General features: G+C 35.6%; 2 protein-coding genes across 2 annotated transcripts; one reads left to right on the top strand and one right to left on the bottom strand.

The window, feature by feature from the left end:
- Positions 1 to 5802: 5802 nt before the first annotated feature.
- Positions 5803 to 9746, bottom strand: LOC116105259 (UPF0051 protein ABCI8, chloroplastic-like). Its single transcript, XM_031391705.1, has 2 exons — positions 8311 to 9746; positions 5803 to 6187 (listed from the first exon to the last, which is right to left on the bottom strand). Exons 1-2 carry the CDS (start codon positions 9691 to 9693, stop codon positions 5969 to 5971), a joined length of 1602 nt encoding a protein of 533 aa, XP_031247565.1. The 5' UTR covers positions 9694 to 9746; the 3' UTR covers positions 5803 to 5968.
- A 5311-nt stretch (positions 9747 to 15057) lies between these two features.
- On the top strand, positions 15058 to 22098 carry LOC116105226 (DNA-directed RNA polymerase V subunit 5A-like). The gene is made up of 4 exons (XM_031391657.1): positions 15058 to 15396; positions 16014 to 16190; positions 19225 to 19338; positions 21781 to 22098. Exons 1-4 carry the CDS (start codon positions 15139 to 15141, stop codon positions 21904 to 21906), a joined length of 675 nt encoding a protein of 224 aa, XP_031247517.1. The 5' UTR covers positions 15058 to 15138; the 3' UTR covers positions 21907 to 22098.
- The last annotated feature ends 1573 nt before the right edge of the window (positions 22099 to 23671 follow it).

The raw sequence follows: 23671 nt of genomic DNA, 5'->3' as shown, positions 1-23671 counted from the left end.
TGAAGAAAAGATTATTAAGGTGGAGAAAATTTTAGGAAAGAGAATCCAGCAGATATGTTTACCAAAGTTGTTACTTTGGATAAACTAAGGCCCTTCAAAGGCCTGCTCAGATTGAGTAAGAATGGAGGAAATTTCCAAGGCAGTAGGGGATGAAGAAATCAGATGCCAAGGTGGATATTTGTGCTGATGTGGCATTGATTTAAGCTTATGGAGTCAAAGTTTTTAAACTTGGTCAAAGGCAATTTGGAAGAAAGAAAGGGACAGCTTTGTAATTTCATTCTTTGGGTATTTGTTGTGCCTTTCACGCCACTTTCATTTCTCTCTGGATTGTTCTTCTTCTGTTACAAAGTGAGGAAGTTGTTGAAGGAAAACGTCAAAGTGGAGCCTGGTATTCACAGGATGAGATCAACGATGGTGATGAGCTCTCTTTGTAACTGATTTTATTTCTTTTTCCTCTTGTATAAATTCTGATTTATTCTAGTATTTTGTGTGTGTGAGAGAGTGTGAGACACATGGGAGCAATCTAGGGTGGTTTACAGAGGGGAGTTGATACTGGGTTCTTGGTGGTAAATTGACTCACAAACTCTATAAGATTTCTCTTCATAGTGTATATTTCCTACTGCTCTGAAGAGTGGATGTCGGTAATCAATCTGATTACCGAACCACTATAAATCTATGTGTATACTCTTTATTGTTTATGCTCTTATTTTCATTATATCTCTATTTTGCTGTGAATGTGTTGGGTTACTTTCAAACTTAGATTTCCTTATCGAACAATCAGTTTGATCAACAAGTTGAATTTTATTGGGTTAGTAGAAAAAAAATTTAAAACCTAATTGATAAGATTTGGGGCTTTTTTATTTTTTTGCTTTCTTAATTGATGAAAAATCAAGAATAGGTTTTAGTTGAGTTGTTAATTTATCAACTTAGATATTTTGAACCCACTCACTAAAAATCTTGGCTACGTCCTTGCCCGTGAGCATTGGGCAGACGAGCTACGACCTTGAACTAACTAGCTTGCGTTAACGAACTATGACCTCAAGCTGCGACCTCAATTGTTGAAGTGGTCCCCAACCCCAAAAAAAAGTGAAGAATTTTTTTTGATGAAATTCTTTTTGTTTCATAAATTCGTCTCCTTTGTTTGACTATAGAATTAATTAGGGTTTATAATTGAATAAGAAAATAAAAATTTTAGATTAATAGCACATGGGTTTATCATAGGTGGAGTGCAGGTATAACTCTTTTATTTCTTTTTAGTAATTTATATATGGGATCAAATTGGCATTGAGAAAAATAAAAGAAAAATAAAAAAACAATAGGATTTAAAGAGATAAAATATGAGAGGTAATATCATTACTCCAAAAAATACAAAGTATGAGTACAACGATAATATTTATTATTTAATGTCCATAGGGCGCGTCATCTAGTATGTCTTTTTGAATAGCAAAATATGTTGATTCATACAGAATTAGCATTCTTTAACATCATTAATCAAGGATGCGTGAACCTTTCTTCACCATTTTTAACTTTTCAATTACATCTGCTTAATTACGATTTAAAAAAAAAAAAAACGCTAAAGCAAGTTTTAATTAGACATATTTATATATATTTTTATTATTTTAATTCATATTAATTCTAGTAATTTAATTTATTTGCTTAAAAAGTAAATTTCGTAATTTAAGAAATTTGATAGAAAACTAAATTTATATTAATACATGGAATCATTCACCAAACAAGTTATTACGTACATTATGTTTAGTAATAGAGATTATATTGTATTATTCAATACCATCCAATATTGTGGCATACAAACCAATGGCGGATCTAGGATTTTTGCCAAAGGAGGGCCTCCCCAGCTCTATCATTGATTGTTAAACAACTAATAAAAACTTTAAAAAATCACTAAACCTTAAGTAAAAAAAATAATGCAATATCAAGAACTTGAGAGAAAAGAATGCAATAACACAATACTTTCCTACTTGAATAAACCTATGAGAAGCAAAATTTTGATAAATATGTTGACTAAACCCTGAGCAAAACCTTCTTTAATTTTTTTTTTTTTTAATTTTTGGCTTTCAAATATTATAATATAAATTTTCATGACTTTGATCAGACCTAACCTAAGCTAAAGTCAACAAAAACTTAAATCAAGTCAACGTTGCGTTGACTTTTAATATGAATCAATAAAAAAATGAGGAATTTTCTTGATATAAACATAGATAGTAACTCAAAATTTTTTAATAATTTTGAGCAGTTGGACGGTGATGTTTGAAATGTAGGAAAGTTGTGACTGAAGGGTGAAGAATAATATCCTTTAAAATATAGTTAAGGTTTTAATTTGGGAAAACATATTCATTCTTAGAGACAAAATAAACTCACAAGATCCATATCTTTTTCTCTCAAATTAGAATAAAATACCTCCCAAAAAAAAAAAGCATAATTCAACCCTACAATAAACTAAATTGAAATGAGCAATACACATACTTAAAATTGATAAAACAGAAAACGAAACTAATTGTAGCACTTTAAGTAGTGAAAGCTTCAACTATTTCAGTCTTCAAAAGTTTTAAGAGCAAATAGCATGAGACAAAGAATGAGTGAATGTGAGAGTAAAGAATTTTGCAGATAAAATCATAAAAAGCGTATGGAGCTGTAGAGAAAAAGAATATAGAAAGTTTTAAACTTTTTGTTAATGCTTGATTTTGACACCATCTACTCGCACGTGTAAAAAGCTAAAATGACTTAGAAGTCACACGTGATATGAGGGGATTGAATCAAATAAAAGGTGAAGAACAATATATAAAGCAAGGTTTTAAAACCCGGCCCGGCCCGGCTGGTTGAACCGGTTCGACCGAGACCCGGCCACTAAACCGGGCTGATTTAACATAAAACCCGGATGATCCAATTCACTCGGAATAACCCGCGGTTAGACCGGTTTACTGTATTGACCCATTGGTCCAACCGGTTTTAGAAAAGAACCGGGTCAACTCTAACCCCTCCTTAATTGCGATTTTTTAAACGGTTTTCCCAATTTTTCATTCTTTCAAGCCCTAACCCATATTTGCACTCTTCCATTTGTCTATTTCTTCATTTCTTGGTCGATTTTTTCGTTTTATCTCTTAGCTCCTTCATTTCCACTTCAGCGAAAGCTTTTGTTTCATCTTCATTTCTTCTCATCTTCGGCAGCAGTTCCAGCCACCATCGGAGGTACTGTCATTTAATCTATTTTCGATTGATTCCTTATGAGTTATGAGGAGAAGCATGGAGTAGAGAAGGAGGGTACTGGAAGAGTGGAAGTAACTTGCAGAAGTGATTCTCTCTCCCATAGAAGATGACTGTTCAAGTCAAACAAACAACACCCATCGAAATCAAAATAAAAACACAAGAACAAGAAGAAGAAAAAGAGCAATACCCAGATAACAAAACATGAAAAAAAGGAGGAGAAGACATACTTGAGCGATGAAGAAAGGGACGGAGGGGGCAGATAGATGTCTTGTCGCCTCTCTCTCTTTGTTTCTTTTTTAATTTTTATTTGGTGGAAGTGTGTAGAGAAGGCATTAATTTTTTACCTTCATCTATCCTCACTTTCAAATGATTTTGGATGGGTACAACCTGTTTCAAGTCCCAATATATATCCTATTTAATTATTCTTTAAAGTTTAAAATAAATAAGTAAATTTCTTTTTTTTTTTTGAACTTTTTTTTTCTTGATGATTTTTCTGGAATTTTTTTTAATATCATCATGCTGATGTCATCACCGGTTGAACCAACCGATTGAACCGGTTGAACCGGTCGACCCGGGACCCGGTCACTTTACCGGATTGCACCCCGGGTCGGTTTTTAAAACATTGATATAAAGTAGTTCGGATACTCTAAATCGAATCTTAAATCCACTACTATTGTATTAATAGGAGAGAGTGATCAGGTCGCGCTCAGGAAGCTGAGTTACAGTTTAAAGAGAGAGAGTTATTTCAGCATAAAATTAGCTAATCCCCCCAATTGAGTGGGAAACCCTCTATTTATAGTGGGAAAATTCAAGGTAATGATTATAAGAGCTGCAAGTGGGTAGGTGCCGTGCAAATCCTTTCTTTGTGTCCCATTGATCACCTGCCCGAGGGATTTCCTCGATTGAAGTAGGGCTTTGACACGTGGGTGATCTTCAGCCGCTTGCTAGCCTGGCACTCACCTGCTGCACTGACAAGAGCCATGCCACTTACGCTAGGCGCGACGTGGCCGCACCTGGACAACGCAGAACCCTTCTGAACTCTGACCATCATTTACTGACGAGGCTCCACGTCAACCCTACTTTTTCCGGCATAACAAAAGTCCCCTAGTTTTTAAGGTTTAAGGATTGAACCTTAAGCACTTCATAATTATGCCATGATTTGACATATCCAAATGACGCATGGTCGAGCCGACCTAGCTACAAGGACGTCACAGAACATTTTTTTTTTTTACGTGCGACCTGAGATGGTCTTCTTTCATGAAGCCGACGACCTGGATTAGACCCTATTCAATGTCGTATCGATGCGCCTAGCATATTTCTACTGGAGGCAAGGGATCACATTGCTTTACAAGTGACATGCGAGGAAGAGTGTTCTTTTCCAACGACCTCTTCAGATGTCATCTGTTGCGCTTGACAGCCAATCCATTAATGAAGTACCCTTTATTCTGACAAACGTGTCCTATGTACAATAAGTGTCACCCATGCGCATTAAATGCAAGCCATGCTGAAACGTCATTCCTTATCAGGGCATTAAATGCGGATGAGATTGTATTTAATGTGGAGGAGAGAATCGAGTCGTCGCTCGATTATTTCAACAGAGAGACACGACGATTGAATTTCTCAAAGCGTGGCTGTTACTCTTTCTCGCTGATTGACAACATGTGGTCGTGATCAACAGCGAGAGACGCATTCTACCCAAACGTCGTTGGCTTCGGGAAGACCAATCGTTGTTTTCTCCACTATAAAACCCCAGGCTCGCCTTAAGCAATGTCACAACATTCATACTTTCAGAAAAAGCAAAAAGCTCTCACGAGACCAAATTTTCAATCCTTCAAGTTGGTGCGCATTTTCCGTTAACAGTAAGAAGTTCAACCCCCACAGCCAAAAAGGTAAGGAAGATCCTTCCATTGCTTTCTTTTTTCTGTTTAGTGGACAGCCTAACCAAGCAATTATGGTGGGTGTTTATGGCTAGACTTCTGTAAGGAATAGATTTTCAGGGTACGAACCATTGGGGGTGGTCCCTAAGGGTTTTTTAGGATTTTGGGAAGATACATTAGGGTTTTGTTCTTCCACGTCTGAAAGATCAACATGCATGAAGGGTGGTGGAGATGAAGAGTGAAAGCATAAAAGGATGGATTTCAAAAACCGTTTTCAAACAAAGCTTGGAAANTGGTTTTTTATGGCTGGTTTTTTAAAACTGCTCACGCATATAGGCGACACAAACCTCATTAATTCTGTGAATGCGGTGAAAACGCTTAACAAACTAAGGGACGAATGATTAACATAAAACCTACAATAATTCCGAACAGGACCTCAATCCCCAACCTTTCCAGCACGCAAGTCAGCAAAAATGCTAAAAAAATCCGCATCAAATCTGCATAGTAACCATTTGAGCTCTGCACGGTATTATCGTATCTCACCAAATTTCTCAGAAAGTTTCATTGCATTCCTCAACCACCTTACCTTAATATTGTCCTCCAAAAACGTATTACCTTTTACAAAGTATGCTAAAATATCTCCTCCTGATTAATATCTATGTCCCTTCAGGTTAGCTACCACGCAGATTGTAGAATCATATGTTCACAGAAAATATATGGCTATTATTATTATTATTATTATTTTGATGGGTAAGTTATTTCAGTAACAAAAACAGCATACATTTACTCATACCTTACAACCTTATAATTTCAAATTAACTAACTATATTAAAAACTGCGTTTGTAGACTAAACTGCAATTGCATCCTAGCCCACAGATCCCTCAAGTTTCAAACTCATGAGCTGGTTCACCTCAGCACCAAATTCATCAGGAAGTTCATTAAAGACATCACGGCAAAATCCGGAAATCATAGCAGCCATGGCTTTCTCATAGTCAATTCCCCTCTGCTGAAAGTAGAACAGCTGATCTTCACCGATTTTGGAGGTGCTGGCTTCATGTTCAACAAGAGCAGTAGGATTCTTCACCTGTTCATGAAAATAGATTAAGAACCACTATTTTCTTCACATAGCAATCACAAACAAATAAACCATAAGAATACTACCAGAATGTCTACTTTTTAGGAATATATGCTACAAAGAGGACTTCTCACAACTCAAGAATAGTTGTTCAAAGCATTTCACCAACAGGGCTGAACTTGGCTTGTAGTAAATTCTCAAAAATAGCAGCTCAAATGCAGATGGAAGATGGAAGAAAAGTGGAGATAGCAATGAACTGCTTCAAAACTAAAAGCAAGAGGTTTCACCATCCAGCATGTGAATGAATATTTTTTTCCATATAACAGCTTTTACTTATTAACTCCACTAGCTCAGACATTAGACTTTCATAAGAGAAAAGGAAAGTTGACGTGAATTCACACACAAAATTATAATAGTAAATAATAAGATGGATAACAAGAGGACATTTTGAATCTACAAGAGGGCCGCAACAAGGGGATCCTTTATCACCACTTTTGTTTACTATGGCCACTGATGGGCTGAGTAGGTTAGCGGAGAAGGCAGTAGATGTAGGTTTTTTCGAGGGATTAGAGGTGAGTAGAGTTTTTAGTGTCGGTGCTCATTTACAATTTGGCAACAATACCTTGTCTTTTCTCAAGATGTGAGGAGGAAAAAATCACTTTTTTAACTTTTATGGTGGAGTTATTCTACGCTTTATCAGGACTGAAGATTCATTTGGCTAAAGGTGTTGTGCCAGGTTTTAATTATCCAGAAATGAAGGTTAAGGAAAGTGGCTGACAGAATTAGGTATTCAGCAGGGAACTAGCCTCGTAAATACTTGCTTTTACCTTTCAATGATATTCCAAGACTCTTGACGTTTTGGAATCAACTGTTGGAAAGGTGGAGAAGACTTCAGGAGTAGAAGAAGGCTTCTTTTGTCTAAAGGGGAAAAAATTCATTTTTTTCAGTTTCATCTAATCTTCCAATCTTTTATTTATCTTTGTTCACAATTCCGAGAAAGTGGCTTGTAAAATTGAAAAATTAATGACAGATTTTTTTACGGGACAAGATGGAGGGGGAGAGGAAGTTGCACCTTGGCAACTGGAAGCATAGTTCTCGGTCAAGAAATAAAGATGGATTAGTGATTGACAACTTGGTGAAAGGAAATATAGCTTTTGTTCGGAATATGGCTTCAACGATTTGCCCTACTGAGTAATTTCCATTCGTATGAAGTGGCTAGAAGCAAACATGAGCTCAATGATAATGGATGGGATTCTAGTATTGTACATAGGAGTTATTTAAGTCACGGGAAGGCAATTCCTCAAATTTATCAGGCATGGAGAGATCTCTTTTGCTTATTATTCCGAATACTTTGATCATTTATCCGAAGTGCACAAAGTATCAATTGTGAGCAGGTTGGTTTGTCCTAATGATTCTTTGAGATGGAATTTTGATTTTGTTAGAAGTAAGGCAGATGAGGAAGTTAAAACATTATTTTCTATTCTTTCCTTAGTTGAGAAGGTTATTTGGACTCTGTGAAGGATGATCAAAGGATTTGGAAGCTTGAACCTTCAGCCTGTTTTATCTTCAATAAGTTAAGTTTATTGATGAAGAAACTTCAGACCAATTTACACCAGTAGGGATAATTTGGCAGGCAAAGATTCCTGTCAAAGTTCAAATTCTATCCTAGTATGTGGCTTATCGAAAGGTTTATATAACTGACATTTTACAGAAAAGAAATGTTTGAAGAATTCATAAATAGACTGTCTTCCCTACTCGACAGCACTTTACCAGAAGCAAACATGGAAATATACATGATTTCCATCTGACTATGGAAAGAGTTGAAGAATTGGGGAAAATCCTGCACCTCTCTGTCCCTAGACCAGGAAAAAAATTCATGACTCACCTGTTTACAGTTTTCCAGGAGGCTCTGCCATTATGCCTCTAAGCCATTAGTACATAGCATTTTGCATAGACTACAGTGGTACATTATATTGAACAAAAAGATGAAGTCATGAAAATACAGAGATGAATATAAGAATAGAACTAATTAATACCATCAAAGAAAATATCTAAAATGGACAAGTAGTCAATGAAATGCAATATGAGAAGAGTCATATGAGAAGAATCACGAATAAAACAAAGAAAAATACCTGGATGTAAGGATAGGTATTGGCAGCTGCATTGTCACCAATAAGCATTGAATCACACTGTGAGGAGTTTCGAGCATTCTCTGCCTTTGACTGAACCTGCACAAGCCCCCGATAACAATTTCTTGATTTCCCAGCTGAAATACCTTTTGAGATTATACGACTTTTTGTATTCTTCCCTTTGTGTATCATCTTAGTCCCTGTATCAGCCTGTTGATAATTGTTCGTCAATGCAACAGAGTAGAACTCCCCCACTGTATCATCACCTTCCAAAACAACACTCGGGTACTTCCATGTAATTGCCGATCCTGTCTCCACCTGAGTCCACGATATCTTAGAGTGAGCCCCAGCACAAAGACCTCTCTTCGTAACAAAATTATAAATCCCACCGTTGCCTTCCTCATCCCCAGCATACCAATTCTGAACAGTAGAGTACTTAATCTCCGCACCCTCAGCACAATATAACTCAACCACAGCAGCATGAAGCTGATTCCTATCATATGAAGGAGCCGTACAGCCTTCCAAATACTCCACAAAACTCCTGTCATCAGCAACTATCAAAGTCCTCTCGAATTGCCCCGTTTCCAAGGCATTAATTCTAAAATAAGTGGAAATCTGCATCGGACACTTGGTACCCTTGGGTATATAACAAAACGATCCATCACTAAACACCGCAGAATTTAAAGCAGCATAGTAATTATCCTCACTAGGCACAACTCTTCCCAAATACTTTCTAACGAAATCTGGGTACTCCTTAATTGCTTCAGAAATGGAGCAGAAAATAACACCAGACTTCTCTAGAGTCTTCCTATGTGTGGTGGCAATAGAAACACTATCAAGAACAGCATCAACCGCCACATTAGCTAACCGATTACGCTCATTTAATGGAACACCCAGTTTATCAAAGTACATAAGGAGTTCAGGGTCGGCCTCATCAAGGCTATTTAAGGTGGGCTTCTTCTTGGGCGCAGAATAATAACAAATATCTTGAAAATTAATAGGTGGGTAACGATTGTCAGACCAATTAGGTTCTTTCATTTTTAAGAATTTATCAAAAGCATTCAATCTAAACTCAAGCATCCAATCAGGTTCTTCTTTTAAAGAAGAAATTAAGCGAATAGTTTCTTTGGAAAGGCCTTTAGGGATAGCGAAGGAGTCAATATCCACAGTAAAACCAAATTTCTTATCGTATTCACGATTACGAAGAATTTCTTGAATTTTATCATCGGAACTTGAAGTTGAAACCTTACCTTCGCCGTAGGCGACATCAGCTCGGATCTTTAAGAGCCTTGAAGAACTGAAATTGGGCTTGGATTTTGGATGAAAGGCTTTGGAGAGTTTTGGTGAATCGATGGTGGAGATACCGTTGGCGAGAAGAGAAGTCATTTTGCAGTGAGAGAAAGTGAAATTGGTATATTTTAAAACAGAATATAATGCGTTTTTAGTTTCAATTTCCTTCACAATTATTTCTTGCTTATAAATTGACGATTGTGTGGCGGTCGGGCGCGCGTATCATACGCTGGCGAAAATTCAGCCATTAGATTTGTTTGAGAAAATCCAAAGGTTGATATTCAGCTATAGAATTTAAATCAACAATACTACGATAGCATGTAACCTGCTGAACAAGTTTATGATAGAGACAAAACCTATTCATTCAAAGAGTAATAGCATCTAATTTATTTCAATTTAAATTCATTTCTTCATCAGGATTTAAAAATTTTGTTATTTTCTTATAAAATACAAATAGACTATTATCGACCAGCTTTGTCTTTAGCGAACGTTAATGGCAATATATCGTTTTTTTTTTTTTTTTTCATTTTTCTAATTAATTACTCTTCAAAATATTTATTTATATATAGAGAGGAAAGTTTGAGTAAACCCCGTGTGTTTATCAAATCACCAATAAGCTACCTACAAATTCTGAAAATAGATCCTAACCCATATTCGTTAACTTTTGTTGTTATAGTTGAAGAATTATGAAATAGAGGATCTTTGACACTGTCGTGAGGCTGATGGTGACATGCAAGTACCCTGAAAAGATAATTCACTCTAAGGTTCTCACTCTCAATATTTAAGCATGCAGCGTAACGAGAGAATAATATAGAACCTATTTGACTGTGATTGACTCAGAATGTTTATAAACTAATTTGAACACTTATAAGAGACCTGTTAACCTACACTGACTTGTTTACGTGACAATCACCTTTTTGCCAAAATGGAAAAAATTGTTTTTGGAGTACACCGACTAGAGTACCTAGGACATATTGTCTTGGCTGATGGTGTTGAAGCGGATCCAGCAAAAATCTAGGTCATGACTGTTTGGCCAACTTCGACTATAGTGAGGCAGCTGCGGGTTTCCTTGGGTTAACAGGGTATTATCGGTGTTTTATAAAGGCTTATGCTTCTTTGGTAGCTCCCCTCACTTCCCTCTTGCAAAAGAACAAATTTGAAAGGTCGCAGGAAGCTCAAGACACATTTGAATCTCTGAAATTGGCCATGACTAAAGCGCCAGTGCTAGCCTTGCACAACTTCTAGGATGTGTTTGTAGTAAAGACTGATGCTTCCGGCATATGGGTAGGCGCTGTCCTCGTGCAACACGGTCATCTGATTGCTTTCTTCAGTAAGAAACTATCCCCACGATTACAATGAGCCTCTGTGTATGTGAGGGAGCTAGGAAGTCGTGATGCGCTAGCGCTAATATCTCTTGGGGCGCAAATTTATTATCCGCACTGATCAACAAAATTTACAAAACATTCTTTCTCAAGTGATTCAGACACTCGAGCAGCACACCTACCTTGTTAAGTTGTTGGGATTTGACTTTATAATCAATTATTAGCAGGGAAAGGACAACGCCGCAGCCAATGCCTTGTCACAGCAGAATGAGGAGATCGAGGACTGGGCTGTCTTTGCTTTATCAGTCCCAATATTTGATATATTGCAGCAGATCCGGGTAGCTCTCCTTTAAGACAAAACGTGTGGAGAAATAATTAAGGCTCTACCGGTAGATCCCAATTTGTAACTCGGGTATTCCGCTCATGACAATTTGTTGTTTTACCAGGGACGCATTGTAGTCCCTCCCTTGGATGAATTAAACGACAGATATTGGAGGAATTCCACTCGTCACCCTTTGGAGGACATGGCGGCATTGGCAAAATGAAAGGTAGAATTGCTTTAAATTTTTTCTAGAAAGGATTAGCAAAGGATGTCAAAATATTCACTCGTGCCTGCTATGTTTGTCAACAAGCAAAGCATCACGCTCTCTCTCCAGTCGGCCTTCTTTAGCCCCTACTAGTTCTGGCTCAAGTCTGGGAAGAAGTTGAAATAGATTTCGTTATAGGATTACCTATGTCCGTGGGGTATTCAGTGATTCTGGTGGTGGTGGACAGACTAACGAAATATACACACTTTTGTCCTTTGTGGAAGGGTGTACGGCAGCCAAAGTCGCAACCTTATTTTTGCATATGGTTTACAAACTACACGGGCTGCCCAAGTCAATCCATAGTGATCATGATTCTATTTTTCTAAGTATATTTTGGCAGGTTTTGTTTCGGCTAAGTGGTACTACGCTACAACATAGCTCAGCCTATCATCCCCAAACGGATGGGATGATAGAAGTCACTAACCGCCTGCTAGAGCAGTATCTCCTCTGTTTTACTATGGACCAGCCTCATTGGTGGTTTGAGTTTTTACCCTGGGCATAACTTTTCTACAACACGTCATACCACTCAGTTGCAGGCACTACACCCTTCAAATTAGTGTATGGTCGTGATCCTCCTTTCGTGGGGAGTCCAATTTGGATGCTATGGATAGTGTGCTTGCCAACCATGATAGCATCCTGCGGGAATTGAAGATGAATTTGATTTGCGCGCAACAACGAATGGTCCAGTCAGCAGACAAGTATCGGCGACCAGTGGAGTTTCAAGAGGGAAAGTTAGTTTATTTGAGGCTACAACCATACTGACAACTATCAGTTCGCGGAGGTATTTACTCCAAGCTGGGTAAATGATTTTATGGGCCTTTCAAAATCTTGAAGCATGTTGGAAAGGTCCCCTATAAATTGGAGCTACCATAGGACTCTTGCATACATCCAATCTTTCATGTGTCCTTGTTGGAGCCATGTCATGTAATGCCCCATGCTGCGGCCGTCCTATTACCTCTTTCGACATATCAAGGTCAACCTCTGATTTGTCCCCTTACGGTAGTTGGTCGTCGCACAGTGCATAAGAACGGTGCCTTGGTGGAGCAGCTTCTGGTGCAGTGGAAGGGTCTGTCTCTGGAGGACGCTTCGCGAGAAGATGAGGTAGATTTGATTGCAAGCTACCTCCCAACCTTGAGGACAAGGTTGTGCCAGATGGGATGGGAAATGTTAGGAGTGCAGATATGGAAGGTTTCAGGAGAACTTCGAAGAGAATTCAACAACCTCCAAAATGGTACAAGGATTATGTGACAATGGAAGCTGAATTGGAGGATGGTTTTATTTAGTAGTTATTTGTTTAGTTGGTGGGAAGAAGTTAGTTTGTTATTTAATCGGGATTTATTTCGTATTAGGAATAAAGGGTATTTCCTTGTTGTAGTGTTATGTTAAGTAAGTCTTTTGAGCGATTAGGAATGTTGGCCTGTTAGGCTATTTAAGGATTAAAGTTCTCTAAATCAGGGAGCGAAGTTTAAATAAAAAAAATCTCTTTCTTTATCTCCAATATTCTTGGGAGGTGTTGTTCCTTCATATAGCGCAGTTATACCCTAACAAATTGAAATTTTAAAATTAGAATAGGGATATTTTTGAGAAGTTATTTAAGACAAACAATTAAGTCTTGAGTTTTAAGTTAAAAGCGTAAATTTTTTGTTTTTTTTTCTATTAAGAGGAATATGACTGATTCTCATTCTTAAGTGGAAAAACTAAACAACCATTAAATATTTGAATATAAAAGACTTTTTCAAAGACTTCAAAGGTGAAAACAAACATGCCCTAGTTGTGAGTTAAAAATGTAGGTTAGATTTTTAAACCAACATTGTAAACGAAAACTAACCATTGACATATGTAAGAAAAGCTCTTCGAGACGAACAAAATGAGTGGTCATTTAAAAGGTTTTTTTTTAATCAATTTTGGAAGTAACATATTTTATATTTTGTTCTTTGTATTTTCAGACAAATATGCCAAATGCATTTTGATTTTTGCGTTTTCAAATACTAATTTCAGACAACATATCGAAACGTTTGCATTTTTTGCTTTTTTCAATCCTTTTCAATATTTTCAGAAAAATAGGAAACAAAAACACAATTCTAACTAACACACCCTTAACACTTTTGTAATTTACGTGATTGGCCATTGGATTTAACATATGTATTTACTCTTGTTATTTAAGGATATAATTAGGGGGTGTTTGGTTGGGGATTATGTGTGATTATTGGGGTTATGTCATCTTATATTACTTGATTACCACGTTTGGTTGTCAAGTAATATAAGATGTCGGTAATCTGTAAATACCAATAGAAGTTATTATTGTAATATTGGAGGTAATCTGATTACCTCCATTCTCTTAAGTATTATAAGATTATTTGGGTAATTTTTTTTTTGTTACAATTCTATCCCTTATTAATAAAATTTTATGAAAATAATGCCCTTATTTTTAAATTTATTTACATGAATCTTGCTTTTACCATTTTACCCCAATTAATTAACTTTTTGGACAAAATTACCTTTGAAATCGAAACAAATTTTAGCTTACCCAAGCCACCACCCCCACCCACCTGCCGCCAGCCAAACCACCATCGGCCGCCGCGGGAAGTTGCCGAAAGTCACTTGGAGTCATTGGGAGTAGCCCACCATCACCGAAAATGGCCAGATCTATTTTGACCATTTCTGGCCAGATCTATTTTGGCCATTTCTGGCCAGATTGACAGCCAAATCCTTGGCCTTTATCAGCCATATCTGAATGAGATATGACCATTAACAGCCATGGATCTAGTCATTAACAGCCATATCTAATCTATTCTGACCGGAATAGATCTGGTCGTTAACGGCCAAAGCTCACCCAGATTTGGCCGATAATGGCTAGGGATCTAGCTATTTCTGGTCAAATCTAGTCTGATATGGCCAGTTTCGGCCATCAATATGGCCAGAAACGGCCATATCAAGGCCTCCCAATCACAGCGGGTTGCTCACAGTGACTTTTGGGGGTGGTTTGCGGTGGCGATAGGCGGCAGCAAGGTGGTGGGAGTAATTTTGCTATAAATTAAAGTTTTATATACACGGGAGTGGTTTAGCTAAATTTGAAATATTTGGGGTTAAATAAATTATTTAAAAATTAATAATAAAAATAATATTATATTAATATTTAAAAAAAATAATTTAGTAATTTAAATAACATATCCACCAATTTATTTATTCTAATCATTTTCTTAAAGATTCCTTTAACTATTTTTTTTAAAAATTCTCGATAATTTTTAAAGTAATATAAGATTTTAGTAGTCAACATTTTTAGTAATTCAACCTCTCGTTAAATGAAACGCACCCTTAGAAGTAAGGACTTAATTCGCGTTACGTTTTAGTCTAATAACTCAAGGTCTTTATCTTTTAAATATTAGAAAATACATTTCTTAAATTAACAATTGCTAATCCAATTTTAACTTTAAAACAATATTTCTTAGATAAAGACGGGACAATTATCTCAATTATACGTGACATCTTACATATATAATATATTAGAACCAAGAGTCCTACCTGATTTGTTTAAAGTAGACTCAAAGTACCGCGGGCCAAGAATTGTCTCGACGCAATTGTAATAACAGCGTAAACTTGGAGGGTGGGAGGGAGAGTGAGCAGAGTAGCAGATGGAAGGCAATGGATTTGAAGGAAAAGAGGCAGTGGGAAATTGCCTTGGCAGCTTGGTGGACCAAGGCAGCAGAGACAGTCACAGATACTACTTGTCACGTAGAACTGTTTTGGAGATGTTGAGAGACCGGGGTTACGATGTTCCTCTCTCTGAGATCAATCTCTCTCTGCACGATTTTCGAGCTATTCACGGCCAAGACCCAGATGTTGACCGACTCCGTATCTCAGTTACTCATCGATCATACCCTTCTAAAAGGGTAAACTTCTCTACTTTTTTATATTTTTATCCTAATTTCGTGTTCATAATCTTGAGGATTATTAGTGTCACTGCATGGAGCTTGAGGAAAGAAGAAGACCTGAAAAAGGAAGTTTTTTCTTCACATTGTAATATTATCAGAATCTTTCCCTTTTTTTTTTTTTTGGGTTCCAGAGCTGAGGCATTATATTAATTTTTCTTCTGATTGCAGCTTTGTTTTAGGCCTTATGGTTTGGGCATCAGTTTCCACTAAAATTATGGCTAATTTATGACGATTTTCTTTTGATTGTAAATTTAATTTACTATCTTTTGGGTTTCGGACTCACTAGAATAGGTTAAATTATGAACTTTAGGATATGTGATTTTTAGTCTAAAATTTGTTTGCAATTTGGTGCCAAACTAAGTCTGAATTGTTTATCGGCTATACCACAACAAAAATGCACTGTACAGCTACAGCTGCTGCGGGCAAAGCACAGACAGTGGCACTCTTAATTCAGTTACTTTTAGTAGTTCACTTGCATGGTCTGTTGCTGTTACTTAATGTCATTATATGCTAATAATTTATTATTTAATGTGATGAGTTATGGATTTTTCCAGTGGATGTTTTTGTGATTGCAGATAGTGGTAATTTTCTGTGGGCCTGGCATGATTAAAGTTAATGTAATCCGTAGCATTGCAACTCAAATTGTTAATAAAGATAGTTTATCTGGGCTGATATTAATCCTACAAAACCAAATAACAAACCAGGCTCTGAAAGCTGTGGATCTTTTCCCATTCAAAGTGGAATTATTCCAGGTATCTTTTCTGATATTAAGTTTTCTTTGCTAGATTCCTCTTGTTGATATTATTTTTATTACGTTGGATTGGGAATCATTTTAATTCAATTGGTCACCCATTCATTTAACCATTAAAATATATCCAGTTTCAGGACTTTTTCTACATGGATGATTGACATGTTTGTTGTATTTTGTTGGTTATTTCCTAAAGATTAAACCAGTGTGAGATCATTAAGATTGCTGTATTCACTCCTATATCTGGCTTTCTAGGTTACTGTTTTCACAGTAGTCAAGAATCAGGGATGTGGTATCACAATTTTTAGGCTACACAATGATAACCATGGCACTTGTGCGGGAAGGAAATTTTGAAGTAGGTTAGATTATGTCTGGCAATCATGCTGTAAAGGTTATATCTTAAAAGACCTTAATTTCCACTGACAAGATACCCTTTACTAAGCCATTTCATGCTCTTCTTTTTCCATCTCTAGTGGCATATCTGAAACTTAGATTAGATTTAGATGGGGTCTGTTTGAGTGAAAACCAAAATCATATCTCTGAATTGATGGGTAGGTATTGACATGAGATTCACATGTTGTGAATATTTCCCTAGCCTTTGTTGTTGTTTAGGACTAGTTTCCTATCATTTTATGATCTTTATTGTTTGAAAATGGATATTGTAAAATGAAAATGAGAAGTTGAAGTTTGCTCTCTCAAACTATGAAGCAAATTGGTTTTTGTTTATTTATATACAATTTCTTGAGAATGAAATAATAGAAGAGCATAAAACCTGTTGTTAGGCCCTTATCTATTAGCTTAAGCTTTTAGGTTACTTGGTAACGTAACAATCTTGCTTTGAGAAGTTGAAGATAATATATCATTTTTTTGGAGTTTTGAGAGGTGAAAGTAGTTATTGGTAGCATCTGCCTCATACATGGTGCCTCTTCTTGAACCAAGTTGCTCAAGTTGTGTTTTCCGTAGTGAGAGGGAGGAGGAATGATGATTTAGTTATTAATTTTTTTTTATTTTTTTATTTAATTTCTGGACTTTAAATAATAAGTCATATTATTCTAAGATTTAGTTATACATGCACAACATACACTCATAAAGTAATTTTAAAGTGTGAAAATTTTCACACACCGAGATCAAGTAAAAAAACTCAACATCTTTTGGCACCTAAACTCACACAATCAAGTCTTAAAAAAGTATATGTAGCATTAAAGTAGTGTAAATCAATGATGAACATGAAGCTTATAACTGTAACCTAAAAAGTTGATAATAAAAGCTTCATGCCCTAAACATTGTCATCTTACCTCTTTGTGATGTGCAATGTATTTAATGAAGATGCTAGTCTCAATTTGATTTTGTGCTTCAAAGCTTTTGTCAACTCTCAAATGATATTGGAGGATTTCAATAAAAATGGTGAAGATAAGGGTTAAAGGAGTTGTTGTGGTAATATGTTTAAGAAGGGCACTTTTATCACTTCAATTGACTGAGTGGTCATGTTGGCTAGGAATTAGATTTTCTCCATTTTTTCAAACAAGCTCCTTTTTGGGTGTCATTTCAGTTAATCTCTGTTATCTTTCTTGTGATTTGTTTTCTGCTTTCCAATATATCGTTATGTCTTACTATGCTAAGTCAGTGGTTTTATTGTTAACAATTTATTTGTATGGTTATGCTTTGCTACCAACTTCTCTCACCAATATCTAGTAAGATAACCAATTGATGGAAAGTAATTGCTGTCTCTAATTAGAAAAATGATGCATGACAGAAACTATAGGCCGTCTCTAATATGTTTATGCATTGTTGTGAGGGTTATGGTAAGTATGGGAACTAAGTCATACTTTTGAGGTTTATATAATGCTTTTGAGGTGACAATATGATCAATGAACAAAGTTTTATGAGTTGTCTTTATAGCTGTGAACAGCAGCTTTTGATAAGTAGAAAAAGAAGAAAAGAGAAGGATTTGGGCATTATACCTAGATTTGTCTTCGCATCACATCTTGGGCTGATTAGATGTTGAGTTAATAGTAAAAGTCCAGGGATCACTTGAAGAAACCTATGGCATCACAGCTACATTGATATGCATCATATAAACCATAAGATAAGCTGAAAGCATTAAATTACTATATATTCTTTCATACTTCAGAGAATATCCCCCAAACATATATAGAGAGCTGTGATACAGCTTAGTTAACTCCTGAAAAACATTAGAACTTAGGGAACAAAAAATTACTCTTGAAAAAACGGAATTATTAAGACTTGTTACCAATGGTTGCATTATGTTCTTCTTGTTGCCTCATCAGCCAAAATTATTAGTTCATTATGATATCCCGTGCAAAACAAGTTCTGGGTATTATGGATTACCGATTCTATCAAGATTACCTATGTGGGATCCTGGAAAAGGGAAAGAAATTACTGAATCCAAATTCTTTGGTATTTAACTCACAGTACTTCACAGGATTTGATGCTACATTTGGTAACAAAGAATGTCAAGGGAAATGAAGAAATTTGGAATTAGTAGTTGATTGTGCACTCATAAGGGTTTTGGTTTTATTTCCTTTTTCTTCTAGACTGCCAAATTGGAATATTTAAATTAAGATCTAGGTAATCAACTCTATATAATTGACTTGAAAGTTATAATTGAAATTGCCATATTTTCCTGCATTTGCAGCATTGGGCATGTGTGTAAATTAACTGGTTCAGAGATTACTTATCCATCTTGGGTTGCCAACTATACGCATGTACCTTTATTGTTTTAAATTATTTTACTTCAGAACTTTGGAAACCTATATACTGCTTTTAGCTGTTAAATGAATTAATTCACATGTTTGTTCTTCGACAGTGATTTGCCTTTGTGTGTGCAAATTCTGCTGTTAAATGAGTTAATTCTTCATTTTCGTTCTTCCTGGCATGATCCTTTGTGTGTGCAAACTACTTATTTTGCTGATCTAATACAAAAAGTTATTAGTTGATTATTTTTTTTTAAATATATGCAATAAATTTTCAACATGTTCTATGTTCTTGATCTCTCACTTGACTTGGTTTGTTATCAGATTACGGACTTACTCATTAATATCACAAAGCATGTCTTGAAACCCAACCATCAGGTATTGACTGATCAAGAGAAGGACAGAGTCCTAAAGAAGTATAGTATAGAAGAAAAGCAGGTCAGTTTGGTACTCCAGTAAAACATATAAATAAAATAGCTCTTTTTGCTGTCTTTTCTGTTGGTTTGCTTTGTTCTTCATGATCGCCTACAGACTTCTTGTGCACTAAATGTCACAAAGGTTAAAATGTTTATCCAAAGCCTTAATGACAAACAATTTAAATTTTTTCCCTGATTAATGTATAAGCTATGTAGAAAGGCCATTTTTTTTTAATAAATTTGGCATTTAATTTAAGGAAATGCAAAGAGGGTTTAGTGATGAGGGGCTTTGGAGATAACAAAGTTCGACACTTGGATCTGAAAATTTAAAACTTAAGACATTAACATATATTCACAATGTGTATTATTTCAAGTGTGCTTGGTAAACACATTACCATTTAGCACTTAACTTAATACTTCACTTAAGTAGATCAATTAGTGCACAATGTTGAGATTCTCTTTCTTTTTGTTCATAATGTATGTAATTATAGAACTTCAACTATAACTATCACCTCTATCCAACCAGTAATGCTCTCACCAATCACAACCATACTATCATCACTGTCTCCACCTCTATCACAGTAAAACTACCATCAGATATACCATTGTACCATCATCATATGATTATTATCACCACCATTGTACAATTAACATTTCTAATGCTGCTAAAACAAGAACCCTCACCATCATGCTTGCAATTTACTAATTTTTTTAGTATTAAAATATATTTAAATTATAAAATTTTCCAATTTTCATGTTTGTATTATCAACAGTCAATTTAATGTTTTTTGCATTGCACTTCAGCACTTGCACATAATGCTATACTACTTTTTTTTTTTTTTTTTTTTTTTAATCATCATACCACTCATCCCAAAAAATGAGCCAAATCCCTCCCTCTCCCTGCCTCAATGCTGGTGTGAGGCACCTATCCAAGACCTCTTGTCGCAGAGGAAGAGGTCTTACCTTTTAGATTATTCCCTTGCTAAAGAAACATTATTGTCAAACAATTATTAGTATTCTGGTCTAAATTTGAAGTTATATGAGCTAAATCCATCTCTGAGAAGTCATTCCACGCTATGTCTACATTTATTTCAAAAACTTTGATATACACAATATCTGCATCCATGCCAAATCCCTCCCTCTCCCTGCCTCAATGCTGGTGTGAGGCACCTATCCAAGACCTCTTGTCGCAGAGGAAGAGATCTTACATTTTAGGTTATTCCCTTGCTAAAAAAACATTATTGTCAAACAATTATTAGTTTTCTGGTCTAAATTTGAAGTTATATGAGTTAAATCCATCTCCGAGAAGTCATTCCACGCTATGTCTAGTTGTCGACATTTATTTCAAAAACTTTGATTTACACAGTTTCTGCATCCATGGGTAGATGAACATAAATTGGAATCAAAGACAAAGAAGTATAATATCTAGTGCTTACTGTTGAATTAATTTCTGTAGATACATATTTTATGCTGGAAGAATGTTCTAGGAATGAGAGCAAAAGTTTTAGGAATGATAAAGGATCTGGAAACCTGAAGTTGGATTAACATAAATTAAGAACCGAAATTTAGAGGAGAATGAATGGACTTGTGAGACACATGCTAGTATATATATAAGAACGGTACATATTATTTTCACTTGAATAGTAATGATGCATTTCAAAAGTATGTAATTGCCATGGCGCCAAAGGGTTTCTACTGGATTGCTAAAATTCTTTTGGGGTTTATCAAGTAAGCGCATTATCTTGCTACTCCAGTGCTTTTGTTGGGTGTGAAGAATTTCTATTTGGCATCATTAATTTCTAGTTTTCAGTTATGAGAGAATTAAAAATTCGTCGTCAGCAAAAAGGTCCCTCCTAAGCTACTGGCAATTATTCCATGTACCAAGCATTTTACCCAAAGGTAAATAAACAATAAAACAAATTAAAGTAAACTTGAGGAACAATATCGAATTTTTCTGGAGTAACATTTTACTGTGCATATTTCTAGGTTAAAAGTCAAAGGTACTTCTCACTCCATGCTTTAGGCCGTTATAAATTCCTATACTTCCATATGCAGATAAAACACTATTGGCTTCCTAGTTAGGGTCCCTTTCTTCTTTGGTAAACATTGATTAAAGTGAAGGAGAACCACCTCATGATTAGGTCTTTAGTAAACAACTTATGTAAAAGTATTTTGAGCTAATGAATCCATCTGTCACTGAATTGCTTTCCTAGAAGAAATTCTTAGTGTTCCATTATTTAAGTTCTTGTTATGGTATGAAAGAGTTTGATTTATATGTGCTAACTAGAAGAATATCCACGCGTATTGCTTGCATTACCTCTTTTGCATAAAAAACTGTTTTAAAGACAGTTTGGAAACTTCTTCAAGTACTGTGCATAACTTGTACCTGGGAACATGTATTGCTTCACCTTATCGATCAAATTTTACTTAAACTAAGCATTTTTGTCCCAATATTCCTTCTCAGCTTCCTAGAATGTTAAAAAAAGATGCAATTGCACGCTATTATGGACTGGAGAGAGGGCAGGTGGTAAAAGTAACCTATAGTGGCGAAATAACAGAATCGCATGTTACCTACCGTTGCGTCTGGTGATGCATTTGTGATTGTGAAGCTCTTTTGGTATATTATTCATGTAATGTGTAATCTGCATGTACTATGAACTCTTTCAAACTGCTTCTAATCTTTTTGTAGTTTTAGCAAGCCTCTGTTTTAAGGCAAGTTGTGGATCTCTTATGTATGAGCAACTGAATATTTCTGTAGCATAGAATCCATGGTTTCTGCACTCATAATTGCCTTACAAAACTCTGGACTTGGAAGTTTCTTCCTAATGCACTCAACTTTCTCTGGAATCAGGATTTTAGAGAGAGATGAAGTAAAATATTTAAAAAGAAAAAAGAAAAAGAAACTCAAAACTTGTTTTATATATTCAAAAATGTTATCCTTACAAAGACCTATACAAAAAGAGTTACAAAAAGAAGAAAAAAACAAAAAAAAAATGAAAAAAAGAGGGAGAGAAATCATGAAGATCAAAGGTATCAATTGTCTTTATATGCCCTTTTTGTATTTGTCTTTGTAAGATTAATACTTCTCTTATATGTTATAGTATTTCATTGTATTATTTTCATACAATGGAAGTGCTACATAAATACTTTTGTGATTATCCGTAAGACTACATAAGTACGTATTGCTATGCTTAAGAGAAGAAAATTCCAATTCAGCAAAAGCTTCAAATTTTATCGAGAACTCCAAATTAAGAAAGTATTCTAGCTTTTATTGAAGTATATTTTGAAATTGTATGCGCAAATCGAGGATCACTAATCATAAATAATGTTTTAAAACCCGATCGGTTGGTTTAACCGGTTCAACCGGGAACTGGTCTTTAAGCTGGGCCGAGCCACCATAAAAATCGGGAATATGCATTTGTCCGAAATGACCTATAGTTGGATCGGGAGCAACCCGTCGATCCAACCGGTTTTGTGTCAAAACCGGGTTAATGCATTTCCTACCTGATAAGTAGCAAAACCCTTTCCATTTTTCAATTTTGCAGTGAATATCTACAATCAAAACTTCGGCCACGTTGTGTGCCAAAATCTTCCACCGCTAGCCGTACTATAGTCGCCGTCCGTCGAGGTTTGTGGTTCATTTCATCTCGATTCACTTCATCTCAGTTCTCACCATGTGTTCATTGTGTTGTCGATTTTGAAATCTTGTATTTTATTGCTGTTGAAGCTGTGTTGATTATGAGAAGTGAGAACTTGAATACACCATATTCTGAAAACTTGAATATAGCTGCTATGGGTATGAGGAAGATTGATGGGGTTCTCCATTGGATTTTGATTATGATTATGATTATGATTGAGATTTTTGATGATGAATTGGAATCGTGGATTGGTGATGTTTGTTTGATGATTGAAATGTGGATAAAGGGGAGGAGAGTTTGTAATCGGGTGTGAGATTATGAGAGATGTGTTTGCAATGAAGAAATGGATGGTTGTGGTTTTTCTGGGAGAAAGAGGATGGGATAGGAATAAGATTGTGAGATTCTCTTCTTCACGTTCTTCTATATATTTATATTAATACATTAGTTCTTCTATATATTTATATAATATATTAATATGAGTAATATTTGACAAACACTTTTCATTAATGATCTCTCACAAATGCAACGTGTTAACTTACAAATTGGTCGGTTTATATGGATCTCGTTGACTAAACTAATTGTAAGCTGTCACATGAGTTAGTGAGAGGTGTTAGTGAAAGATATTTGTAGGCTAGTATTATTGTTATTAATTAGATAATTAGATAATTTGAGTATTATTGTATTTTATTTCTAGTTATTTTAATTAAAATTCTATTT

Source organism: Pistacia vera, unplaced genomic scaffold, assembly GCF_008641045.1.
Source record: "Pistacia vera cultivar Batoury unplaced genomic scaffold, PisVer_v2 Contig496, whole genome shotgun sequence".
In the NCBI taxonomy this organism is placed as follows: Eukaryota; Viridiplantae; Streptophyta; class Magnoliopsida; order Sapindales; family Anacardiaceae; genus Pistacia; species Pistacia vera.
The sequence above is the reverse complement of the archived record's forward strand: the minus strand, read 5'-3'. Positions and strand labels throughout refer to the sequence as shown.

Coding starts and splice junctions, on each gene's coding strand:
- LOC116105259 (XM_031391705.1), bottom strand. CDS start 9,693: ATGACTTCTCTTCTCGCCAACGGTATCTCCACCATCGATTCACCAAAA. Junction 6,188..8,310: donor ATACCTATCCTTACATCCAG/GTATTTTTCTTT, acceptor TTTCATGAACAG/GTGAAGAATCCTACTGCTCT.
- LOC116105226 (XM_031391657.1), top strand. CDS start 15,139: ATGGAAGGCAATGGATTTGAAGGAAAAGAGGCAGTGGGAAATTGCCTT. Junction 16,191..19,224: donor TCAAAGTGGAATTATTCCAG/GTATCTTTTCTG, acceptor GTTTGTTATCAG/ATTACGGACTTACTCATTAA. Junction 19,339..21,780: donor ATAGTATAGAAGAAAAGCAG/GTCAGTTTGGTA, acceptor ATTCCTTCTCAG/CTTCCTAGAATGTTAAAAAA.